The sequence below is a fragment of the Musca vetustissima genome, unplaced genomic scaffold (genome assembly GCF_032173495.1).
Source record: "Musca vetustissima isolate MV318-11 ecotype Yass unplaced genomic scaffold, APGP_CSIRO_Mvet_v1 utg6570, whole genome shotgun sequence".
Classification (NCBI taxonomy): Eukaryota; Metazoa; Arthropoda; class Insecta; order Diptera; family Muscidae; genus Musca; species Musca vetustissima.
This window is the reverse complement of record NW_026873795.1, coordinates 120,426-147,666: the sequence shown is the minus strand read 5'-3', so window position 1 is coordinate 147,666 and position 27,241 is coordinate 120,426. Positions and strand designations below refer to the sequence as shown.

Below are 27,241 nucleotides of genomic sequence, written 5' to 3'. Positions count from 1 at the left end.
AAGAAGTATTTATATATATGTGTGGCCTCCAAAGGGACTACTATAGTTGAAGGTGTATTCTCTAGACCTCTCAGCAGGTTCTTTAAATCGACAACGTTCCAATGGTTTTTCTTTAAATGGAATACCACCAACAATTATTCTACATCTAAAACAACTCCCATTAATATTCTATTTCTTTGTTCAATTTTTTTTGTTACCTGGCAACTCTACCCGATATTCCACAATACCTCTTGTTAGAACACATAGTATATTATTTTTAGCATTATGTGGTGTCGTCACAATGAAAGTGTTTTATTTTGAGAATACAACCACAAAGTGGTTTATTCTGTAAACAAAATTGCACATTTTTAGATGAATTTTATAAAACCAAAAAATTAAATTTATTTTCTGGAATGAAAAATACATTTGCTTTTAAGGTCATCAAAAATTAGAAAGTTTAATAGATATGATTTATTTTGCAAAAATGTTCTTTATATACTACAGTCGCTACAGTCGAAATCGTTTATAACGACATCGATTTTAACGAGATATCGGTTATAACAACGGTATCCAGAAGTCCCGAAAAATGTTTTACCCTTTACTTGATATCGCTTATACCGACCCATTTCAGCTTATGTAAATTAGATTATAACAAAAATTTTATACGAACTATTAAGTGATATAAAAAAGTCTCTAGGGTCGATTTAAATAGCATATTTTTCTATGCCTTAATATCGGTGTGGATTTATACCCTACACAACTATGTTGTCAGGGTATTATAGCTTTCTGCAGCCCCAAGACTTTGTAACGCCCCGAAATACCGATCGGTATATCTCGACTAGCTGAGTCGTTACAATTTGTTAACAAAATACAGGCCACAGTTATGGACAAATCGCCACGAAATTTTGCATACTACGTGTTCTGGTCATAGAAGACCCCTATTGTTTTTGATTATGATCCGTTAATATTTAGGTGATGAAATGGACTAAAAACGTTATTTTTTATCGGTTTTCTGGTCGCTCTAGAGACAACACAATTATGAAATATGAAATTTTGCACATAGAAATGGTTTTGACCATAGTATAAGCATGACTGTTTTGATAAAGATCGGTCAATATATTGCGGGTTATATGAAAAGTGGCAAAATTTGCATTCTATGGTGTATATATTTACTCCTGAAGAACATAGACCGGATAAGTTGACAGCATTTCCAAGAGGAGTGAGTGACCTTCTCATTGATACCAATTATATGGCTGTATGTACTCGGACAAGGGAGTTATACGTAAATATTTAAGGTGGTCTACGTATTCGTACATTGTTTAGTATTACCATTACCACACTAGAGGGCGGAAATGTAGCGCTGATGGTTAGGCAATTTTGCTTGAGGTTTCGTTTATGCTTAAGACGAAGCCTATAATTTTCGATGATGATTACATGATATTTCGGGGATGAAATGGATCGAAAGCTTTTGTTTTCTAGTCGATTCAGGTATAGTCAGTGTGACGAATTTTAAGGTTTTCGACTGCCAAAAATGTATAAACCTAAAAAAATTTTACGTTTATATAAAATGTAGTGAACGTCATTTATTTCAATATTATCACCATATAAAGGTATTTTCAATAATATATATTAGTTTTACATTTTATCTGACAATTCCGTACAAGGACTGAAAAAAATACTAAACTTTTTTGAGAATACAATTTTGAAATTTGATATGGATTTATTCGAATATTCTATACTAATTAATAGGAATAGCTATTATGTCAAAAATCGAATGGTATCGAATGGATGGATTTCCGACGTTTTTGACGTATGTATTATATGTCGTAAATGTATGTCCTTTAATTCACTATTTCTGACAGACCATCTCTGGTCACAATTATCAGCCGAACTACACAAATTTTCAATGGGGAAGGCAATCTGCCCAACTAATTCCAATGGATATCTTCATTTTTTGCTCCGGAACCATTATGCCACAGAAGAGCTGTTGACCTCTAATCGGCCAAGACAGTGCATATATCGCAGGCTCGGCATTTTTGCACACACATTGCTATTACTCTTAGGATCTTTGGTATTGAAAATATATCGACCTACTTTTTAGGCTAGCCTCCATTTGATGGTACTCCCTAATATTCGCTAATTTTAAGGTTTTTATACCCTTAACCACACTGTGGTACAGGGTATTATGTCTTTGTGCATATGTTTGTAACAGGCAAAAGGAAAAGAGATAGACAAATGGTTCCTTTTGAGAATATGCATAGAATCACATTCTCAGCCGATTTATGCATGTCCGCCCGTCCGTCTGTCTGTCCATGTTAAATTGTAAACAAAGTACAGTCGCATTTATGATCCTGATTGGATGAAAAATCGGTTCAGATTTAGATATAGAAAATGGTGTACCAAAGAGTCAAATTAAGACCGATTGACATGAAATTTTGCACAACGGACTAAAATTGAGATATCCTAAGGTGTGCCAAGTTTCATTGAAATCGGTTCAAATTTAGATATAGCTCCCATATATATTTTCCTCCGATTTTCAGTGAATTGTGTACCAAAGTGTAGAATTTAGGCCGAATGGCACGAAATTTTGCACAACGTGCTGAAGTTAGCTTTAGATATGTTCTAAAGATAGTATAGCCTAATATGTGTTAAGTTAAGGTATTAAATTGAGCCTAGAATATTACGTTTCGTAGTAATTGGTTCAGATGCAAATATTGTTTCGATATATATTTTCGACTGACTTCATGTTAATTGTCCTCCAACTAATGAACTAGTGTCCACTTGAGGCTCTGTGTAGTAGCATAATGAATAGTTTGAAATCAGTTTACATAATGTTGTACCTTTGCGCTGTTCGAGAATATATATACATTATAGGGTCGGAAATGATTATATCGATGAGTTATAAAGGGAAACACAAACTTAATATACTCTCCATAATATGGTGGAGGGTATAAATGGGTGCAAATGTATCCGGTTATTTATCGTATCATAGGGTATCATATAGTCGGCTTAGTCCGACTTTTTTCCCTGCGTAGAAAATCTTCCTACAAGAAGAACTTAGGACTCAATATTGGTTCACCTTTTAGGGTAGTAACTGTACCTTCCAGTGTTCCGTGGTTTGAAACTTTTGGGCCTTTTAGCCTCATTTTCCAACAGAGGTGGCTGTATTTTGGCATAAAAGGCTATCATACATATATTCAAATAATTATCACTATAGGTCCAACGTTTGACATAGCCTTCATAGAAGGGTAGCGCATCATTGTAATTTTTTAGCCGCATTTTACCATTGCAGTGGTTGTAATGTAATTTTCCCATTGTTCTGCTTGCAATGTGCCATTCCGAATATTGGAGGGCAAAAAATTGTTTTTTTGCAGAAAACTTATATATAGGTCCAAGTTTTCATAAAGCCCGGTATAGAAATCCTGCTCTATTTTCGATATTATTAAGATTAGCCCCATATAATTGCCCTGCTTAAATTTTATGTATGTGTTTGAAATTTGAAAAATTATTTATTATGATCATGAACAACCTACTACCTAAAAATGCAGTAACATAGACCCCATATAAAGGTTTCGACCGTTTTAAGAAATTTGGAATTCACTACGTAGAGGAGGGTAAAAAAAGTTCTGCCCCGGCTAAACGACGTTTTTACTTGGTTTTAAAAACATTTTTTTCTGAGGCCACATTTCACATATTTTTAAATATTAGTTTGGGGAAAAAGAAATCCATTCTTTGTTTGTGTAAATGGCTTAAGGGGACCCCCCATTCTCGGGGTCAAACATTTTTTTTTATATAATTCGAATTTACACTAATTAATGAATGTCCCTACAAAATTTCAATTTATTGTGTCAGCATCAAGTGAAGGGCTTCTCAAATTTTAAACGCGTTTTTCTCTAAAGATTCTAAAGATTCTCAAAAACTAATAACCCAATCGATTCCAAATTTTTACACGTTTCTTTGTGAGTGTATAGCTATCGTATGAACTAGGATAAAGCCAATTTTTTAACATGGTTTTTGGTAAAAAATCGGCGATTTTCCAAAAATATTTTTTCAAAGATCCGCCATTTTGTTAATTTTAGAGCGAAGTCAATAATCCTAGTTCATACGAGAGCCAGACATGTACTCTTTCTAACACCGTTGGAATTTTCGGATTCCGATGTTCCAGTGAGGAGTTATCATGCCCGCCATAAAAAATAAGGACTTTTCTTTAATTACAAAAAACAACAACAAAACAATAACAAACATTTTTTGTAAATTATTGTTCTTCTCTTTAAAATCTTCAAGTATACATGTGCGAAGTTACAAACCTTAACTAGCATTGGTATTGATTTTCCAGTCCATTGAAAATCTTGAAAAATAAAAATTGTGAATGGGGGGTTCCCTGAAAACAGTTTTGTGGTCGATTTTTAGCTCGTGGGCGATGTTACGACTACTAAAAGGATCATTTCTTCGATCATTTCTCCGATTTTATCTACATTTTCGACGACCGCCATACCTGTGCGAGGTGCATCATAAATTCCTGAACGGAATCTACGAAACCAAAATTGCAGAAATCGTTCAGGTTGTTAAAAATACCCACAAGTTCAGTCCATTTTTTGGCAAGATGATTTTTCAATTTTCTGTACAGAAATACAACACATGGAGGTGCGTCAAAAGGTACTGAGTCCGTTTATGATAACGTATATAATGGAAGATATACTTTCGTTAATTAGTGCCAATAATCTTTAAGTATAATTTTTTCTAAATGCTTAAAGAGGAGAGTTATTAATTCCCTTGTCTTGATTCGTTTGTTATAATGAAGAGTTGTTTTTAATGAATAACATATTGACAAAATAAGATTCAATCTTCCTTACCCTAAAAAAAATGCAGACGCCATTTTATTTCCTTTACTTAGAATCCATTTAGATTTTGTTTTTCAAATATGCACACATGTCACATTTCGAGATTTTCTTCTTTTCTGAGAAGCAACACAGCAATCTAAACAAGAGGCGACAAAAAAAAAAATTAAAAAAAAAAAACTAAAATAAGAGTATCGTATCTTATGGCAATTATATTATGAAGTAATACATCTAGATTTGTCTCCTTTCTTTCACTCTGTTCCCTTTCAAGTAGTCGTAGCAGTAGTGCATCACAGAAATATCCTTTCATCAGAAAACATACACAAACATATATCGCTCACTTGTATGCTAGTTGAAGGCAGTAGCAGAGGTGGAGGGAAGGTAATTTCCATGACTAACATCTAAAGTCCATTTGCAACACCCAGCTAATCTGCGGAAAAAGCGAAATGCTAATAAATTATTCAAAAGAAGTCTTATCGAATGACTGACTACTCGACACACACACACACATGGCAAAAACAAAGAAAATGAAGTACATGACGAGGAAGAAGAATAAGGATGAAAGAAACTAAAAAACTAAAACACAAAAATGTCACACAAAGATGTGTTAGCTCAAAGTAAGATTTTCCAATCTGATTCAAATGTGTACTCTATGTTCGTTCTATGTCTTTTAACACTTTGTGTCGATGCGTGTGTGTGTTCGAGGTTTTTTCATCTTTTAAGTTGGTCTCCAGAATGGGTATCTCCACTCTCTCCATCTCCTCTCATTTTTTGCTCCATTTGCGTCTAATTTGCTAAGGGCAAAAAAAAAAAAAAAAATACAGAAACGAGAAAATTTGCATTTTGTGCAGCCACGTCGTAATGGAGTGTTTTCGGTTCGTATTCGTATGTGGGGGATTTTGATTTAGTTTGCTGGTCATGATTTCAATGCAAATATAATAAATTTTTGCCAACGATTCATTCTATGACAAGTTCGAATACCCTTATCAATGCTCTTATTATCTATCCGTACATTCAGAGAGGGTGTGCATTTGTTTTTGTAGAAAATTGAGTAGATTTTCTTGTTGTAATCATGATGAAACACGTCCACCATGGTCTCTAAATCAACGTTCCACTTCACCGAAAATAGTTATTAAATTCTTGAGCAGTTTTTTCATCATTTTTGAAAGCGTCCAGAACGTATTTGGAGGCATGTTGATTTATTAAAGCAATAAACATTAATGATCTCCATTATAGGCGAAGGACTAGGTGTGGATTAATTAGGAATACTTTGTGAAGGATTAGCAATATATGTGGACTATAAAAAAAAGAGAATCCCATTTTCAATAAGAATCAGCTCTAGCTAAAATATTACAAGTTCTATCCTGATAAACGGACATTATGTGGTCTCTAGTTTATATTTCGGAAGGACTTTATTTAGGAGGTAGGAAATTTTTCCCTAATTAGGGGTATATATATTTTTCTAGGGTGACGTAATCGGTTGGCCGGTTGTTTGACCCGGAAGTTCGGGTACTCGGTTATCTAGGCTCTACAGATTCGATCCTAAGAGTACTAACAATGTCTGTGCAAAATTACAGAGCTCTATCGCGATTTCAACATACAGACAGACGGACATGTGTAAATCGACATTATACTTTGTGGGGCCTGTATTTAAATATGTTCAAAATTTCTTACCATTTGTGGGGGAGGTACCAGAAGGAGTGGACCAATTCTTCGTCTAGACTCGGTAAAAATAATAGGTTGTGCAAAATTTTCTTTAAATTGAACATTTTGCTTATTAATGGGGGAGGTACCTGAAGAAGTAAACCGATGGGTCCCATCTTCGGACTTGATCTTGGTTTGGACAAGATAATAGGATGTAGTAAGTTTGGTATAAATCGGTGAGTTTGTTCGCAAAATGTTTACCATTTTGTGCAGGAGGTGCCAGAAGGAGTGCACACCAGCCAGCCAGACAAAAGTACATTCGTAAATCGACTCCAAAATGTCAGAAACGGATTTGCTACAAAGAAACTTGGGATATAAAACCAATATTTAAATGAGGCAAATGCAAAGTAAATATACCCTTATTAATCATACGGCTGATTGTTTAACAAATAAGTTTGACAGATGTCGAATTCCAGTCCCTTTTTTAAAATCCCGAATTGCATAATTCTTTATTTTTACCAAACCTATATCAAGTCCGAAGATGTTTCTGGTACGTCCCCCACAAAAGAACAATGTTTGAAAAATTGTACCTTCCATATGAAGCGGCTAGAAAATCAGATTTGATTTACATCGATATTAAATCGTAATATTTTTTCAAACATCTCGATTAATTTACAACTTATTTCACTTTCAATAGACCACAGCTAAAAACCGCAATAAAATTGATGGACCACCATACATAGACTCTGGCTCCGCAGACCCAGAAATAAATGTCCCACAATTGCATTATCTTTTGGGATATATCAGTTCTCATTTTGTACGCAGACCCAGAAATGAATGTCCCAAAATTTGTACCATGGTCACGGAAATAAAATCCTTCCGATTTCAATATTTTTAGAATTGGAATTTTTCACATATATTTTTACTGCCCATAGGATGTTTGGAATTTTAAATGGAATATATCGATTCACATTTTCGGTATATTACAGGGCATAGTCGCATTTCTGGAATTCGCGCAGGGTGAAGAAATATCTGCAGATTATTTTTCAGCATAAGACGGTATCAATATTGAAAATGAGCTCAAATTACTTTGTACATTTCGAAGATTCTTAAAAAAATCCTCTTCCCAAAAAAATTTTCAATATATGTTTCTGCGATGCCTCCCAGAATTTTGAGCTTTCAAAGGACAAACAACTAGCTGACCCACAACTAGCTGGGCCCTGCGAATTTTAGATATTAGGCTGGGAGAAAAATTATTTTTATATGAAATATAGGACTTTATTTAACATGCTTCGGAATGTCCGATTTGGGCGAAATATGTTGTATGATTTGCTGCCATTTTAAAGGTGCCTCTCTCATAGAAGTCCTGCTCTCTATTTGCAAAAAAAAATCTAGTCCTTCCTTGATACCAATCTTTTATCATTAAAGAAATTTTGCAATGCAAGAAAAAGGTGATAATCGTTTGGTTCCAAGTCCGGACTATATGGCGAATGTATTAACACTTTCCAACCAACCACCCGAAGTTTCTGGCGAGTCACTGTAGCTGTGTGTGGCCTAGCGTTGTCCTGGTGGAACACAACACCTCTCCTGTTGGCCAATTCTGGCCGTTTCTGGTCAATTGCTATCTTCAAACGATCCAGTTGTTGACAGTAGAGATCAGAATTTAGCGTTTGGCCATATTGAAGTAGCTCATAATAAACAATCCCCTTCCAGTCCCACCAAATGCATAGAAGAACCTTCCCGGCCGTTAGTGCTGGTTTGGCCACCGTTGGAGGTGCTTCACCGCTCTTTGACCACTATCGTTTCCACACAGGGTTGTTGTATGTGATCCATTTCGCATCTCCAGTCACCATCCATTTAAAAAATGAGTCTATCTCATTCCGTTTGCCCAAGGCTTCGCAGATGGAAATTCGATCCATCCTTTTTTCTCATTATTGTTGTGGCACGCAAACATCGAGCTTCTTTTTAAATCCAGATTTGTGTAAATGGTCTAAAACAGCTTTATGGTCGATTTTTAGCTCCTGGGCGATGTTACGACTGCTAAAATGCCGGCCAACTCCGAATAAATCGACACTTTCGACGAAAATTTTTTTTTTCCCCAACCTAATATTTCTAAGGGTTTAGCCGCATTTACAACAGAATCGGATTTGCAATTATGGATTTCAAATATTCGAGTCTAAGAGTTTTCATCCACAAAAGGAATTTTTCGGATCCCGAAAATATTGTTGCAAAAATTTTCGAGATACCGAACTTGATACCAACATTTTTGAATCTAATTCGCCTTCTTGGACTCTAAATATTCTCGTCAATATATTATTTTACTTCTATTTTAAATCTTCAATTATATATGTGCAAAGTTACAAACCTTAAAAAGCATTGGTATTGATTTACCATCCCATTGAAAAATAAAATCGAGTATGGGGTTCCCTTAAATAGGTTACTCCTTTATCCTTGGCAAACTTAACACACATTACATAAATTTCCTTTTCAAATGTATCAAAATTAGTTTAAAAAGGGTTTCGAATGTTTGATTTTTTTAAATGTCAAAAACTTTCATTTTTGTTTCTAATTTTTACAGAAATTGAGTTATTTTAGTTTTTTATACAAATAATCTAAAATTTTCGTACTTTTTTAAAACAATAAAAAATCCATACCTTTGGGCCTTCACAAACAACTATCTTCTAATCTATTGAAATTTGCATAATTTTTTGGGGACCCCAAGTAGGGAAAAACAACAAATACGAAACCTTGCAAATAAATTGTTCAACTTACACACACACACAAATAAGTTTACCCCGAAAAAAAGTTGTAATTAAATTTTCATTTACTTGTCGGATGCTGAAATTTAACATAACCTAATCGCAAACAAAAGAAAACAAAACTCCAGTTCCTTTCTTGCCCTCAGGGTAATGTGATGGTCATGTTTGTGATAGCTATATAGCAACATGTTGAGAGGAGGGGCAGGAGAGTGATGGATGAATGAATGGATGGCTGGCTGGATGGCTGACTGGATGCCTGGCTAGATGGATGAGTTTGGTCCTTTAGTCTATTATTTGATTGGCTTCACAATGCATGTAATTTCATCAACATCGTCGTCGTCATCATCATCGTAAGGGATGTAGAAAAACAGTTGGAGATTATGTTAAGTCACTTCTTTTATTATCATCGACAACAAATTCAGCAGAAAAACAACAACTACAGCAGCAGCAAGTATTATCATCGTCGTCGTCATCATTCCTATCATCATGGAACGGACGGAACGTAACGCATGTTGATGTGTGAGGGTTACATCAACAGCATGGACCAAATAATCAACAGAGTACTCCATTGGAGTAAAACCGCCTTATCATGCAAATATTCTTGTGGTTTCCATTCGATTCAGCTGCTCCTGCTGCTGCACTCTTTTGTTCACTACCCATTTGGGGTATTTACTTTTAAATATTTTGATGTTTTAACTGATGATAAGCTTTTCATTTTTGTCTGTGAGCATGAAGAAAAATATGGATTTAGTCCTTGTCTCGCAAATGATAGAGTGTTTACGTTTGCACATCATTTTAACGATTTTTGGTAGATATGTAAGAAGTGCAATATTTGTTAGTGGAAAATGAAGATTTATCTGACATAAGCTATATGAATGGTGGTGCAGTCGTATAAGGGATTTTATTTTTCTTGATATTATAATGGTAAAGTTCTGTAAGTGACTGGTGCAACAATAATTAAATGAAGCGGGGCATGGATTTTTAAAGTAGTTTTCAATAAAAATGATATGAAATTTATGTTAAAGTTTCACCTACTTGTTTAAACTACCTCTTAAAATGGGTCTATGCCATTTTAATCTGTTAAACTGATTTATCTTTGAGAAAATTAAAACTATTGGGATATGTCATCACAGGAAACCTATATTGAATATTTTGTTCCAATAAGTTTAATATTATAAAGGAACCAGGCCATTCGGTTGGAAAATGCCGCCAAAACCTACAAATACCAATTTGACAAAACTTACACATTTGCTTCAAGACCGGCATAAATCAACGATAGTGATTTTTAAATCAATGAAAGTAGTGAAGTAAGGATAGTAGTAAAGTCGGACGGAGCCGACAATAGGATACCCTTTACCACTTCGGGTATATTCAACAGATGAATCCTAACAGACGTCGCATTTTTTGAAGGACCATTAACAGGAAATTGGATCCATAAATATGAAATTCTGCAATCTATATGGAATTTTTCATTTGGTCAGATATAGAGTTGCTTCTTACAATGACACAAAATTATGTAAATAAATTTAAGGCAAATGCCAATCGGACACCCGTTGATTATTTGGATAAATATCTGGAGAAACCTCAACATTTGCTTAAAATCGGACGAAAATTTTTATTAAAGCTATATCGAAATCTATGCCGATTTCATCGATGCTTGTCACAAGTTGGGTTATACTAATTTCAGTATGTTTTGTGCATATCGGCCACATTTTGAGTTCTTTGGTGCATTATTTACTTAAAATTGGGGGAAAATATATCTCTATCCAAATCTGAACCGATTTTAACCAAACATTTTCACACGCTAGGTTATATAAATTCCTGTGCATTGTGCAAAATTTTGTGTCAGTCGGCCTAACTTTGGGTCTTTGGTGCAACTTTTACTTTGGACAAAACTATATATGGGAGCTATATCTAAATTTGAACCGATTACTACAAAATTTGGCACACGTTAGGCTTTACTAATTTCAGTAGTTTGAGCAAAATTTTGTAGCAATCGGCCTACCTTTGGGTCTTTAGTGCACCTTTTACTTAAATTCGGAGAAACAATATAATATAGGAGCTATATCTAAATATGAACCGATTTCAACAAAACTTGCCACACGTTATATTATAGTAACTTCAGTACGTTTTGCAAAATTTTGTTCCAATCGGTCCCACCTGGGGAGTTTGGTGCATAATTTGTATCTAACTTCTAAGATATACTAACTTTAGTACGTTGTGCAAAATGTTGTGTAATATCGGAAGAAAATATACATGTAGAAGCTATATCTAAATCTGAACCGATTTCAACGAGATTTGTCAGAAATTAATTTGTATTAACTACAGTTCATTGTACAAAATTGTGTAGCAATCGGGGTCTTTAGTGCACAATTTACATCAAATCGGAGGAAAATATATATAGAAGCTATATATAAAATTGAACCGATTTTCACGAAACTTAGCACACATCATTCCAGGCTTAATTCAGTATATAGGGACATTGGTGCACCATTTACATTAAATCGGACGAAATATATATATGAGATATATCTAAATCTGAAACGATTTTCACCTAACTTAAACACACCATAATAGACGTAATTCAGTACGTTATGCCAAATTTCGTGCAAATCGAAAGATATATAGGGACATTGGTGCCATATTTCGTATAAAAGCGAAGTTCATCGTTTGTGTCCATGCTCCGACGGAAGACAAATATGAAGAGTTTACTAGAGCCTAGGAACAACATATGTCCTTTGCCCTAGCCATGACATTAAAGTTCTGCTAGGAGATTTTTATGCAAAAATCAGAAGGAAAAATAATTTTTGGTCCCCTTGTCTGAAAATTTAGCCTCAATGAAGAAACATCCGACAATGTCATAAGGTTGATTGACTTCGCGGCAACAAAAACATGATAGTTGGCAACACCAGATACAAGCATCCCGATATACTGAGGCCAACTGGATTTCCCCCGATCAAGCAACGAGAAATCAAATTGATCAATGTTGTGATAGACAGAATGCATTCATCCAGTGTTTTAGACGTTCGATCTGTCCGAAAAGCGAATATCGATTTGGATCATTATCTTGTAGCAGCAAAGATTCGCACTCGTCTTAATGTATCAGCAAAATTTCGATCTATTGTAACACGGAAACTTGACGTCGAAAAGCTGCAAACACAACATGTAGCAGAAGTCTACACCGCTCAGCTTACACACTTGCTAGACGAACTCCTTGTCTCGATAATATATTTTTGTTTGCACTTTATGAGAAACAGGATATGGATGTAGGCAAATCTTTCCATTCCGAAAAAAATTAATTCAAACTACTTGTTTCTATTTTTTTGTGCCGCCACTCTATGAATTCCGGTCACATCCTTTAAACCACAAAATGGAAAATCCATTATATTGAATTATTGTCCTTCAAAAATAGAAATGAACAATTTATTTCGAATGACGGTTACGAAATAATGTTCCTTCTACGAAAATATGTTTCAAAACAAGTAAAAGCGACGTTATGTTCGGCTGCGTCGAAATGTTTATACCCTCCACCACTGTAAATTCTCTGTCAGGAGGTTTTTTACTCTCTCAGAATACACTTGGAAAGTTCGGCGAAGACCTTTAAAATACTGAAAATGAGGTGAAGCCTTTATAAGATATGTTTGCCCTTAAAAAAAATTAAAAAAAATTCACGTTTTAATTCACAAATTCCTTTAAAAAAATTTAATTTAAAGCGGATAATAAGATATTCTAGGCCTGATGGCCTATAGATCTGGTAATGTTTGTGATAACAAATTAATAAAAAAAACTATTTAGAGTGTATTTCGGGGTATCTGTTCTGGAGAATCGAAGTCAGCAACCGATGTTATCGACTTTTTTCAATCTACTATTCCACTATGGGCTAGGAATAAATTTTTTTGGAAAAATGGGACCTCTGAGAGTCAGAGGTAAAAGCAAAATGTATAAAAGTTCGACTTCGTATCCCCAATCAAAATTATGTTCTTTTACGCAGAAAATATGTAAATGATCTCACCAGAAGAAAAATCTGCTCAATCTCGGATCATAGGTTATCAATACATGATATTCGAATTTCTTGGAGTACTGCCCGGAAACTCACCAATGAACTAACATTTTGATTGATAAGTCTTTTCATTCGACAGATCTTTAAAATTAACGAGTTTAGTTTTAGTCCGGGGATTTTCCAATTGGCCATTAAATTTTTCTTATTCTTTCCCCTGTGGTATGAGTTATTTTTGTTTTAGCAAATACCCTGATACCATTTTATATATATTTTCAAATTTCATTACCCAAATCTAGAAATTTTATTATGCTATTTTCGTACTTAATTGAAACGATATCTAATTTCCCTTACAGACAGACTTTTTCCCTAATCAACGTTGAGTGATGTACATTTACAAGATGTTAAATCAACGTCGCTTCATTTATCATGTTGCGCCTGCCAACGAAAAATAATTTGCAATTTGTACACCCCCAAAAACAAATTCTCATTCTTGTCTATGATTTCTCAACAACTGTCTATTCCGCTTCCCAAGTTATCGCTCCAAAAATGCCATTTCCTCCACCATACGCTGTGTCGCTGTCTTGTTTAATGTTTTAATTTCAATGGTTTATTTGTTTTTCATTGGGGAATTAATTCATTTTATTTTATGTTCGTTTTTTATTTGTATTGGTAGTTGTTGTTGTTGTTGCTATCGCGTTTTAAAGTTTGTTTTTGCAAAACACCACAACACACACGCACACCGACAAACAAACAAGGACTCATTTGGCAAATGTTACGAAGGATATACATCCGTCAGTCTTCAGCCTCCCCAATTGACTTGAGGTCGGGGTCTTGTGTCAGACATTGCTTGTTTTTTCTTATTAATACTTGTCGTTTTCTTAGCCGGTCGAATGAGGCGTCTGTACATAAAATTTAATGATATTCATTTCATACTCGATTGCCATTTGTTGTCGTGGCTTTCCACGGTTTCCGACATTTGCTACAGACAGAACGATATGGAGACGGTGATGGTGTTTCTTTCGGGAATGTTTTGGACATTGAAATATGTCACAAGAATACATTCTTGGAAATGGAATTCCATTTACCTTTTTGAGTGATTCAAATGCGTATAATTTGTTTTAAATGTTGATGTTTTTATTTCATTTATTTATTTTTTGCTACCATTGAATTATTGTCGTAATTCGATGATGATGAAAGGCAGTGGCTCCCAAACTGTGATACTTGAAGAAAATATTTGCTTAAAAATCTGCACCTTGTGGGATACTTAAAAAAAATTTTTAACCAGAAAGGAAAGTAGTAAAGTCGTACTGGGCCGTACTGGCCCTTCACCACTTTGGGTATATTGTACATATGTCTCCTAACAGACTCAGCCTTTGCTATATCGAAATCTGAACCGATTTTTACGAAGCTTAGCAGACATTATTCCAGACTCAATTTAGTACGCTATGCAAATCTAAAGACATATAGGGACTTTGTTGGATCATTTACATAAAATCGGACGAAACTATATATGTGAGCTATATCTAAATCTGAACCAATCTTCACGAAATTTAACACAGATTATTCTAGACTTAATTCAGTACGTTATGCCAAATTTCGTGCAAATCGAAAGATATATAGGGACTTTAGTCCACCATGGACTATCAATAGGCGTGGATTTTTTAAAGAATATTTTTGCAAGGACTATCAATAGGCGTGGATTTTTTAAAGAATATTTTTGCAAGGACTATCAATAGGCGTGGATTTTTTAAAGAATATTTTTGCAAGGACTATCAATAGGCGTGGATTTTTTAAAGAATATTTTTGCAAGGACTATCAATAGGCGTGGATTTTTTAAAGAATATTTTTGCAAGGACTATCATTAGGCGTGGATTTTTTAAAGAATATTTTTGCAGGACTATCAATAGGCGTGGATTTTTTAAAGATTATTTTTGCAAGGACTATCAATAGGCGTGGATTTTTTAAAGAATATTTTTGCAAGGTCTATCAATAGGCGTGGATTTTTTAAAGAATATTTTTGCAAGGACTATCAATAGGAGTGGATTTTTTAAAGAATATTTTTTCAGGACTATCAATAGGCGTGGATTTTTTAAGGAATATTTTTTCATAGACAATCAATAGGCGTGGATTTTTTAAAGAATATTTTTTCATGGACTATCAATAGGCGTGGATTTTTTAAAGAATATTTTTTCATGGACTATCAATAGGCGTGGATTTTTCAAAGAATATTTTTTCATGGACTATCAATAGGCGTGGATTTTTCAAAGAATATTTTTTCATGGACTATCAATAGGCGTGGATTTTTTAAGGAATATTTTTTCATGGACTATCAATAGGCGTGGATTTTTCAAAGAATATTTTTTCATGGACTATCAATAGGCGTGGATTTTTCAAAGAATATTTTTTCATGGACTATCAATAGGCGTGGATTTTTTAAAGAATATTTTTTCATGGACTATCAATAGGCGTGGATTTTTTAAAGAATATTTTTTCATGGACTATCAATAGGCGTGGATTTTTCAAAGAATATTTTTTCATGGACTATCAATAGGCGTGGATTTTTCAAAGAATATTTTTTCATGGACTATCAATAGGCGTGGATTTTTCAAAGAATATTTTTTCATGGACTATCAATAGGCGTGGATTTTTCAAAGAATATTTTTTCATGGACTATCAATAGGCGTGGATTTTTTAAAGAATATTTTTTCATGGACTATCAATAGGCGTGGATTTTTTAAAGAATATTTTTTCATGGACTATCAATAGGCGTGGATTTTTTAAAGAATATTTTTTCATGGACTATCAATAGGCGTGGATTTTTTAAAGAATATTTTTTCATGGACTATCAATAGGCGTGGATTTTTTAAAGAATATTTTTTCATGGACTATCAATAGGCGTGGATTTTTTAAAGAATATTTTTTTCAAGGACTATCAATAGGCGTGGATTTTTTAAAGAATATTTTTTCATGGACTATCAATAGGCGTGGATTTTTTAAAGAATATTTTTTCATGGACTATCAATAGGCGTGGATTTTTTAAAGAATATTTTTTTCAAGGACTATCAATAGGCGTGGATTTTTTATAGAATATTTTTTCATGGACTATCAATAGGCATGGATTTTTTAAAGAATATTTTTTTCAAGGGGTATCAATAGGCTTGGATTTTTTAAAGAATATTTTTTTTCAAGGGGTATCAATAGGCGTGGATTTTTTGAAGAATATTTTTTTCAAGGGGTATCAATAGGCTTGGATTTATTAAAGAATATTTTTTTCAAGGGGTCGGTCGACCACAAGAATTAAAGAATATTTTTTTCAAGGGATAGGCGTGGATTTTTTGAAGATTTTTTTTTAAGGACTATCAATAGGCGTGGATTTTTTAAAGAATATTTTTTTCAAGGGGTATCAATAGGCGTGGATTTTTTAAAGAATATTTTTTCATGGACTATCAATAGGCATGGATTTTTTAAAGAATATTTTTTCATGGACTATCAATAGGCGTGGATTTTTTAAAGAATATTTTTTTCAAGGGGTATCAATAGGCGTGGATTTTTTGAAGAATATTTTTTTCAAGGGATATCAATAGGCGTGGATTTTTTCAAGAATTTTTTTTCAAGGACTATCAATAGGCGTGGATTTTTTGAAGAATTTTTTTTCAAGGACTATCAATAGGCGTGGATTTTTTGAAGAATTTTTTTTCAAGGACTATCAATAGGCGTGGATTTTTTGAAGAATATTTTTTCATGGATTTTTTAAAAAATTTCAATTCCCATTCATTATAAATTAAATTCTGCTCACCCTACCATTCTACAAGTTCTCCATCTGTTCTTAATTTCCATTTTAGAATCTCTGATTCGTTTTTTCTCTATCTCTTTTTCTCTCTCTCTCTATTGCTATTAATTTATTCACATTGTCTGTTATAGAATTTCATAGTAGCGTTTACACGGGTAAAAATCCCTTGATTTCCAACCAAAAAAGTAGGAATGACAGAATATCAGACAGCGACATGAATCCTTAATCACGGATATGCTGTCCTGGAAATTTGTCAATGTCTAAATCAAAGGAGAGAGAACAAAAAAAAAAATCAACAAGCATTACAACGAGTTTTGGCGACAACACATACGAACATATGCATGCATAAAAAGTCACACACCAACAACAAAAAAAGGCGAACAATAATAAAATCAACAACATCAGTCAAATAGACAACAACGACAACAACAACAGCAGCAACAATTATGGAAAGGTACATCATGGCAACCGCAAATGTAATATCCGTTACAATATGAAAGCCTTTGAGAAGTTATTTTCAAACACACACACATAAATATACATACATATATGAGGAAAGGACAAGAATTCATTGACACACACATATACATTTGTATGTTCATACATACATGAAACATCTATTTCCTGTCAATAAACACAAATGCCAACCCAAGAACTTACAACTTTTCCGCCCCCACAAACAGTAGCCGCATCAGCAGTGGCATTGAATATATTTATGTGGTTGACATGGCATGGCATGGCTGGCAAGTTTTCCTTCCTTTTATTGCTTCAAAATAGGTAAATATTCATATTTGAATGCCTCCTGATGATGATAATCCTTCATCGTCTACAGCAGGAAGGTAATACCAACCAACCAGCCAACCAGCCAACCAGCCAACCAACCTATGTTTGCCATTACCAGCCATCAAACCCGGGAATGAGACAAGAAATTGTGTGAATCCTTACACTGCTTATTTATTATATAAACATACATATTTATGTAGACTATTTGTGTGTATGTGTGTGTTTATATATGCATGTGGAATTCTATTAAATGTCAACTACAGAGAAAAGCAATAAAAATGTCATATCACTTTGCTGCTTTTGTTAAATGTTGTTTTTTCGGGGTTTAATAGTTATGTGTATGTGGGTGTGTGACCTTCAAATAAGGGGATGTACGAATTTTTAGTTGCCATCTCATCCAAGGGATTCTCACACACATTCACTCACACATACTCCCTTAAGATTTAAGCGAATAAATTGCAACTTGTTTTTATTAATAAAGACAAAATATTCCTTGTGTGATCCATTGTCAGTCGTTAGCTTAATTGTTCTCTTTGTGGTGTTTGATTTGTTTTTCGTCATGTTCTTCCTATGCGTGTTTTCTGATAGTTTCAGGTGATTGATGATAGACCCCAAAATTTGTAATCCTTTGGGATATATTAATCTTATTAAGAAATGAAAATGAATTACATGGCATTTTTTTGGTTTGTGGTAATTTATTAGCGTAAATATCAATAGATTTTATTGTTTTGTTTTTTTATTATGATCACATTTTCATGGGTAATATATCAATAAAGGGGACACCCATACTCGTCTTTAGATCACGATGGTTTTCTATTTCACTTAATTTTTTTGTTTGAATTTTTATACCCTACACAACTATGTTGTCAGGGTATTATAGATTTGTGCAGCCCCAAATGTTTGTAACGCCGCGAAATATTGGTCCTATACCCACCTTTAAGTATGCCGATCGTCATATCTCGACTAGCTGAGTCGATCTAGACATGTGTGTCCGTCCGTCCGTCTGTCCATAATATTTTGTAAACACGATACAGGCCACAGTTATGGACCAATCTTCACGAAATTTTGCATGTAGGATGGGTTCTGGCCAATAAAGACCCCTATAGTTTTTGGAAAAGATCGGTTAATATTTAGGGGATGAAATGGACCAAAAACTTTATTTTTGTCGGTTTTTCTGGTCGCTCCAGAGGCCGTAATTATGACCCAAACACCGCGATTGTTTGCACGGAGAAGGGGATTGGACCAAAGAATAAGTATGCCTGTTTTGATAAACATCGGTCAATATTTAGCGGGTCAACTGGACCCTGACTATTGTGTGAAAAATTACAAAATTTGTATTCTATGAGGTATATATTTGCACCTAAACGTCCTAGACCCGAGAAGTTGACAGCTTGTACTCGGATGCGGGATTTATACATAAATATATACAGGTGCTTACGTATTCATATATTATTTAGTAACCCATTATCACTCTAGAGGGGGAAATATAGCGCTGATCGCTTTGAAATTTGCCTTGACGTTCAAGTTCTGGTCACCGACAACGCCTATAGTTTTCGGAGATGATCAGATAATAATTTTGGGATGAAATGCACCGAAAACTTATTTTTTGGGTTTTTTTCGAGTCGATCTATAGGGCAAAATTGAAGGCCGAACATCACGACACAACCCACGGTGAAGGGAATTTGAACAAGTGATTAGAAGGGCTGTACTGAATATTTGTAAAATTTGTTATCCTCTAGTCGGTAAAGAGGGTGCAAATATCGCGAAATATTGCCCAAGCTCAGAATGTAGAACCACAGAAAGTTAGAGTTCCGTAGTAGTTGTGTAGGGTATCGTATGGTCGGCCCCGTCAATGTGTAAGGCTGAGAGTATAAAAATTCATTTGTTGGTGGCAGGTTTTATATGACACATAAACTCTTTATACATTTGATTTTGTGTTGTCATCTTCTTTGTTATGCATTTAATTGTTTCTTTTTATTTATTTACTTACATTTTCATGTTTTGCGTGATTATTCAGTTCGAGCTTGTTCCTCATATCATCGAAATAATTTGCAAAATGCATATGCGAATTCAAGAACACCAATGAAGAGATCGGTAGCAGTGTTTTAAATAAGGAAACAATGAAATGCAAAACTAACCACTGTAGAGTGAGTGGAAAGTGGCGGTTGTTAAAAAAGTTCCGACCTATTTTCGATATTATTAGTTAGTAAACACTGTTATAAGTGGGTAATGTCATTATTAATTATCAGCCGAGAGCTTTTTATCATCTGCGAATTATAGACACTTTTAACGTATCCATACCGGCACATTGACATAGAGGTATACTCGGTTTTATGTGTTTAATGGAATATGAAGGCCTCAGTTAGCATAAATCGCTGTGTTTTTATTAACACTAGATTGCCGAAGGCAGTCATTTTGACCGTTTTTCAATTTCAAGTACAAAAACAATTGGGTATATTATGACCCAGCTTTTTAAATTTTGGTGACTTTTTGTACCACATGGAACTACGTTTATTAATCATAGTAGCTGCTTCCTCCCCTCTTTCATTCTCCGTATTCACATGTGCTATACCTATATTGCCTAAAAGCGGTCATTTTGACCTTTTGTGAAATTCTAAATAATCGAACTACTTTTATTATCGTATAAAGTAAATTTCTTACATGACCAGATCAGTACAACAACATCGAAACCCGTTTGCTACTCTAGAAACACAAACGAACATACAAATCGGGAAAAATAAATTTTATATTTCCAGTCGATTTCACTCTTAGAGTAAAGACTTCCTCTTTTTCGAACATTTTGTCCGCGCTCTTATTTTTCAAAAGGGGAAATTCGAGAGCCCTACCACCGAAAACAAATAATAACAAGGTTTTGTATGATTGTAAATAATGTAAAAAATATTAAAAAATTAGTTTAAAAAATGTCTTTACACAATAAAAATTCTTTCAGAATGAGGTCATTTTGACCGATTTTAGGCAATATAGGTATATAAAAAATTCCCGTCTTTCTAGTGTTAATTTCGGACGATATTTATAGTTTATTGCATCATTGACTAAAAACAAATCTGAAAATTATAGTTTGAGCGACAAATAAGGAATTGACTTGAAATAGTTTTCGTTTAAAGTACTGATAAGATTCTGTTAAATTTACTTTATTTTACCACTTTCAACACACGGCAATTTTTGGTCACCACTTTATTCATCAAGGTCAATTCGATATAGAAATGTGACCAATTCCTTAAGAATACTTCAAACAAGGAAATTTCTTCATACTAATATATGATGGACCGATATGTTATGAATAATAAAATTTTGGCTTCAGGAATGATTGTTTAAAAGTGAAATGATTGTTTAAAATGCAGTAAGAGGTGTTTCTTTCTCATTTGTGCATAAATCAATTACAAATTCAAACCATGAGACTGTATCAAATAAAACAATTAGCTAATATACGAAACAAAAACTCTATATCTTGGCAAAACACTATATTTTCCCTTTGCAAATAAGCCAAATAAACTTCCATGAAAAAAATAATCTCTGCCATATAACGCAATGGCAAAAAGTGTATTAAATTACAGGTAATCTAAACAACATTTTCTTTTATAAATTGACCATAAATCCAAATGGACACCAACACACATAAGCAGTTATGGTGTAAGTAACTTAGGAAAGTTTTACGGAAATTAGTTTCAAATTTTCTTTATCAAAGAAAAGTCTACGTATTTTTGTTGTTGTTGTTGCAGAAAATAATAACAAATGGTTAGGGCAAACGAAATATTTCAATCCTAACAATCTGAGTAATTCAATTAGGAAAAGCTTGTTTTTAGTTAACCCACATGTACGAAATTAGCTAAATGTTATTAGATTTTTTGCTAAGAAAAAGTATTATGGTTACAGTTTCAACGAATATTGGAAAAAAAGGAAACACATGGCATGCAATTGGCTTATGACAAATTAAATTAATACAGTTTGAGGTTATTTCCCGCAAGTTCATTGAAAATAAATATAATACTTTGACAAACTCAAATATACCGGACATATTTTTTATACTCTACAAAACTATGTTGTAAGGGTATTATATCTTTATGTGGCCCCAAGAGTTTGTAACTCCGCGAATTAACTCGTATGCACTCGCTTTTGCACGTCAGATTAGCGGCCGCAAAACGGTTCTATGTTGTGTGGACCCACGTCTAATGAAATGGAAAATGTAAATTAATACGTTTTAACACCAATCTGCTTCGTTAATACTCGTCATACCTCTTAGTCGATAGACGGCGTGTAGAACCCTTCCCGTCATTGGTTATAGCAGCAGTAAAAAACAAAAAACCTGCATTATCGGAAAAATATTCAATGTCAGAGTATACAAATTGTGCCTAAATGTTGAACAGTGGTAGACTGAGAGCGTGTGATCGGATCCTTCCCATCCAAATTGAAAAGTTTTCAATTCGACGATAAACATTATTGCTGATGAAAACTAATTCGAAGGCGCAATGTGAAGCACGGTTGAGGATCGTCATGGTATGGGTTGGCCTTAACTTGTAGGACCTTGGACCGATGCAAAACAAAATTGATAATATAATAGTGAAAGATGTCTATTGAATGCCTTGTAGAGTCATATCTGCGGATTTTGGTAGATAAGAACGCCTATCATGTAGAAGAAGTAATTTTGATCAGGGCCGTGATTCAAGACACACGTTTAAAATCGTGAAAGAATATATTGGTGAGCAAAATTTTCAATCCGAAGGATAATTTGTGGACAATCGTAAAGAGACAGGTGGGACAGTACCAATCAGCCTCTACAAATTTAGGCGAGCTTTCGGATCGGATCTGTGATGATATTCCTAATGAAATTATACTGAAATTGGTTGAAAGTGTGCCAAATTTAATAAATAAGACCATAAAAATATTAAACTTAGGATTATGTAATGAAAATATTCCTTAGAAATTGTGGAGTTACATTGGGTATGCTGCACCACCATGCGCTATCCAAAATCGGAGAAACGTTTATTATTTGGTGCACAATTTTCATGAACTGAGACGTAAATATTTAGCGGTTATATCTACATATTAAAAAATTCAATACACGTTATTCTAGGTTCAATTCTGTACGTTGTGCACAAATTTGATCCAATCTGACAAACTTTAGTTATTTGGTACACCATTTATATGACATAAATATAGAACCTGGACCGATTTCAGCTTAACACAGGTCAATAAATAATCTAAAGGAAATATAGTGCAAATCGAACCGGATCTATGGTGCACCTGTATAAAATTGGACTAAAATGTATATAGGGCTACATCTAAATCTGAACCGATTTCAAACATAACAAAAACATTCTAGACGAAATTCCTTACATTATCCACGCAAGATAAAAACATAACGATGTGCAAAGTATCGATTAAATTGGACATTCCGTTCGCTTCATATGCGATTTACAAATGTTCAGGTACTAGACGGAAAAATGATACATTATACCAATATTAAAATAAGGCTGAGGTTATGAAAAAAAGATTTTATAAGCACGTAAAGTTAATTTGTAATCATGTTTCATAGTACAAAATTGCTTTACTCAAACTGATATTTTTCATAATCAAGGTTGGAGATATGTATTGAACGCCATCTATTATTTTATTTTTTATTTCAGTATAAAAACAACCGTTTACAATATTTTGTTCTTTAAGCTTTTTTTACTTGTTTCCATTTACTAAAAGTTTCTTTTTTCTTTTCCTCCTCTCTCAAAAAATAGTCTGTTCGGGTGCCCTGGCTCAACAATTGAAACCAAATCAGGAGGATCCATGTAAAGTGAAAGGACGTGTGGTCGGTGATGTCACCTATTGTGATCGCTATTGGGAATGTGTCAACAATCAACCGGAATTGTACGATTGTCCAAATGGTTTGGTATTTGCTGGCAAACATCGTGGTGTAACGGAAGGCTGTGATTATCCATGGCGTGCCAACTATTGTGAGGACAAACAAATGGCGAGTAAGTATCACAAGGGAGAACAGTACCATTTTTTGTTTTTGTTTTTTTTTTTTTTTTGCAGAGGGAATTTAAAGAGTACATTTTAATTCTTAAGCCGTATATTTAAGATTTAAGAATCAAAATTAAAGAAGAAGTATTTGTGTGTAGTGGTTATGTTTTTCGAGTCCTTTACAGCTGTTCCAGAAAAAAAGCAATACTAAGTTAATCATAAAATCCAATTATGGTCATAATGTTGAGCTATTTTTTGCAATTTCCCAAAAACAAAATTCGGCAGAAAAGAAAATCGAAGAAAAAACATTTTAACCCAACTAAAAAAGAGAAGAGAATTGTAAAAAACTAAGGACATACATACAAAAAAAAACTCAATTCGTTTAGAAAATTGCTGTGCTAATAGATTAATTTGGTAAACTGGATGTTGTTGTTGCTGTTCACATAGGTATTACATTTTTTATTCTATGATGTACAACAAATGAACCTATGGTCAATTGGATGGAGTATACTTTTTTTTTTTTGATTCCAGCATTATTTAGGTGACCGGCAAATACCAGTTATAACACAAACAACAACAAAGTCGTTCAAAATACCAACAATTTCACTGAAGCCCCCTAACAAGACGACAACAGTTCAATTCATCTATCCATCGATTCTAGCTACCATTTACCCTTCTACTACTCATGGACCACTCACTGGTGAATTGCTTTCAAAGATTTGTGCAAAACACATTTTTTTCTTCTACTGCCATACGTTGGAGTTTTTTCGTTTTTGCTTGGAATTTGGCATGATTCGAATGGACAAATATGTTGTTCAGAGAAAATTGGTTATGTTGAAAAATGCCAAGAGGTCGAGTGGTGGACACCACCACTTACACAGTGGATTTAAAATCTGGGATTATGAATATTTTTTCTTTTTTTGGAGTTTTAAACGAAAAAAGACTCGCAGGCTTTACTCTGGATGTGTCATCTTTTTACGTAAACAATTCTATAAGCCACTATCGAGGTAGATAATATGATACCATAGATCAAATTGTTAAGGTTTTTTTATAGTAGAAAATTGAGTAATAATCTATCCAGAAACACTTCGAATCAAAATACACAAAATTTAAAGGTTATATCCACTAGTAAATTAAACAAAAAATATTATCCTGTGGTCTTTCAGATGAAAAAAAATCTTCTAAAAAAAAAATATATATATATCATAACTCATGAAAATTGTTTTGTCCGACCCTTCCAATCCAATTGTCCGACCCTTCCAATTACAATAAATCTGAGACTTACCCAAAAGAGGGATCATAATTTGTGATTTTTTAAGTATTATTACTTAGTCAATAATAATATGTCCCCTTTATAATGGTCCTCCTTTCCATTTCCGAATCCTCAAAGCACTTTTGAAACACCTCGCATGTGTAAACATCCTGTTTATCGGCTAAATGGTTTTCTGTGTGTGTTTGTGAGTGGGTGAAATACGTGACCAGACTGCAAAATATATATTTGCAAAATATATATTTGACGGACACATCCACGCCTGCTATAGTCCTTCAAAAAATATTCTTTAACAAATTCACGCCTGCTATAGTCCTTCAAAAAATATTCTTTAAAAAATCCACGCCTGCTATAGTCCTTCAAAAAATATTCTTTAACAAATCCACGCCTGCTATAGTCCTTCAAAAAATATTATTTAACAAATTCACGCCTGCTATAGTCCTTCATAAAATATTCTTTAACAAATCCACGCCTGCTATAGTCCTTCAAAAAATATTCTTTAACAAATTCACGCCTGCTATAGTCCTTCAAAAAATATTCTTTAACAAATCCACGCCTGCTATAGTCCTTCAAAAAATATTATTTAACAAATTCACGCCTGCTATAGTCCTTCATAAAATATTCTTTAACAAATCCACGCCTGCTATAGTCCTTCAAAAAATATTCTTTAACAAATTCACGCCTGCTATAGTCCTTCAAAAAATATTCTTTAACAAATCCACGCCTGCTATAGTCCTTCAAAAAATATTCTTTAACAAATCCACGCCTGCTATAGTCCTTCATAAAATATTATTTAACAAATCCACGCCTGCTATAGTCCTTCATAAAATATTCTTTAACAAATCCACGCCTGCTATAGTCCTTCAAAAAATATTCTTTAACACATCTACGTCTTAATATTCATTGGAAAAATATTCTTTTAAAAATCCATGCTTATTGCTAATGGTCGTTGAACAAATATTCTTTTAAAAATCCACGCTTATTGCTGATGGTCGTTGAAAAAATATTCTTTTAAAAATCCACGCTTATTGCTGATGGTCGTTGAAAAAATATTCTTTAAAAAATCCACGCCTATTGGTGTAACCAACAGCTCCTGTTTCAAGAGCTGAATACACCTTTTGCGAAGAGAATAAATCAATGGAGTACAAATACGATGTTTATGGTGGTTGATAATGGGTTTGCTATTGACCACAAAACTCATTATTATTATTAAATCGGCAACTCCTTTCGATAATTATCGTTACCACCACCCTTGAGGCTGAGGTTATAAAAATAAAGTTTAAAAAACAATTTCTATGTTTTTTGGATAATGAATACATAATTATATTTAAAAAATCCACCATGAAATGCACATTCAAAATACCTAAAATCCATCGAAACTTTTATATGGTTGCTATGTCATGATCAATCGTTACCAAGAGAAAAAATATCAAAGTGAACATAGCAAAATCCTTAAAATGCCAAAATTTGAGGGTACAATTATATGGAAGCTACATCAACAGGTACTGTACTGGATGAAGTAATTGTAGTGGATGGCATAATGAATGAAGTCTCAGAGAAAAGCATACCATGGAGTCTCTCATGACAGCTCGAAGACTTAGACTCTGCGGATGATATCTGCCTTCGCTCACACAAGATATCTAAAACGCAGTCAAAAAGAGAAGATCTGGAGAGACTAGCACCAAATGTTGGGCTTGAGATTAATATCAAGAAAACAAAGGCCACCAGTACGGCAAACACCATTCTACAAGGCCAGGCAATTAATTACGCCGATAGAAGTGGTGATGCAGAAATAGACGTAATTAAAATGCTAACAAAAGCGAGAGCAGCATTCGGACGACTGCAAGGTGTATGGAGAAGCTCACATATATCCAGGAAAACCAAGCATAAAATATTCGAAGCATGTATAAAGCCGATTCTGCTATACGGCAGTGGCTGATGTCAAATACCATCACGCAAATGCTACAGGTATTGATAAACAGATGCATCATGATCATATGCAGAATAGTCTGGCTTAACACCAGAATTAAAATTTCAATAGTATAACCAGAATGTCGCTTGTCCCCAAGGATCAAGAAATCGAGATCGACCAAGAAACACCTGCGACAATAATTTAAGAACTAAGACAAAATAACCTTGGAATAATGAAAAAATAACGACAACTAACCGAGTACGATGGCGGTGCTTAGTGGAAGCCCTATGTTC

The 27,241-nt window shown here is 33.9% G+C and overlaps 1 protein-coding gene across 1 annotated transcript in view; it reads left to right on the top strand.

Annotated features, from left to right (window-relative positions):
• Positions 1-23,540: 23,540 nt before the first annotated feature.
• LOC133328163 (protein obstructor-E-like) overlaps positions 23,541-27,241 on the top strand; it is a gene marked incomplete at its 5' end in the record, with an annotated part of 57,811 nt that continues 54,110 nt past the window's right edge. Inside the window, one exon of the mRNA XM_061536722.1 lies at positions 23,541-23,777. Coding sequence (XP_061392706.1) covers positions 23,541-23,777 — 237 coding nt within the window. The remainder of the gene's footprint in view (positions 23,778-27,241) is intronic.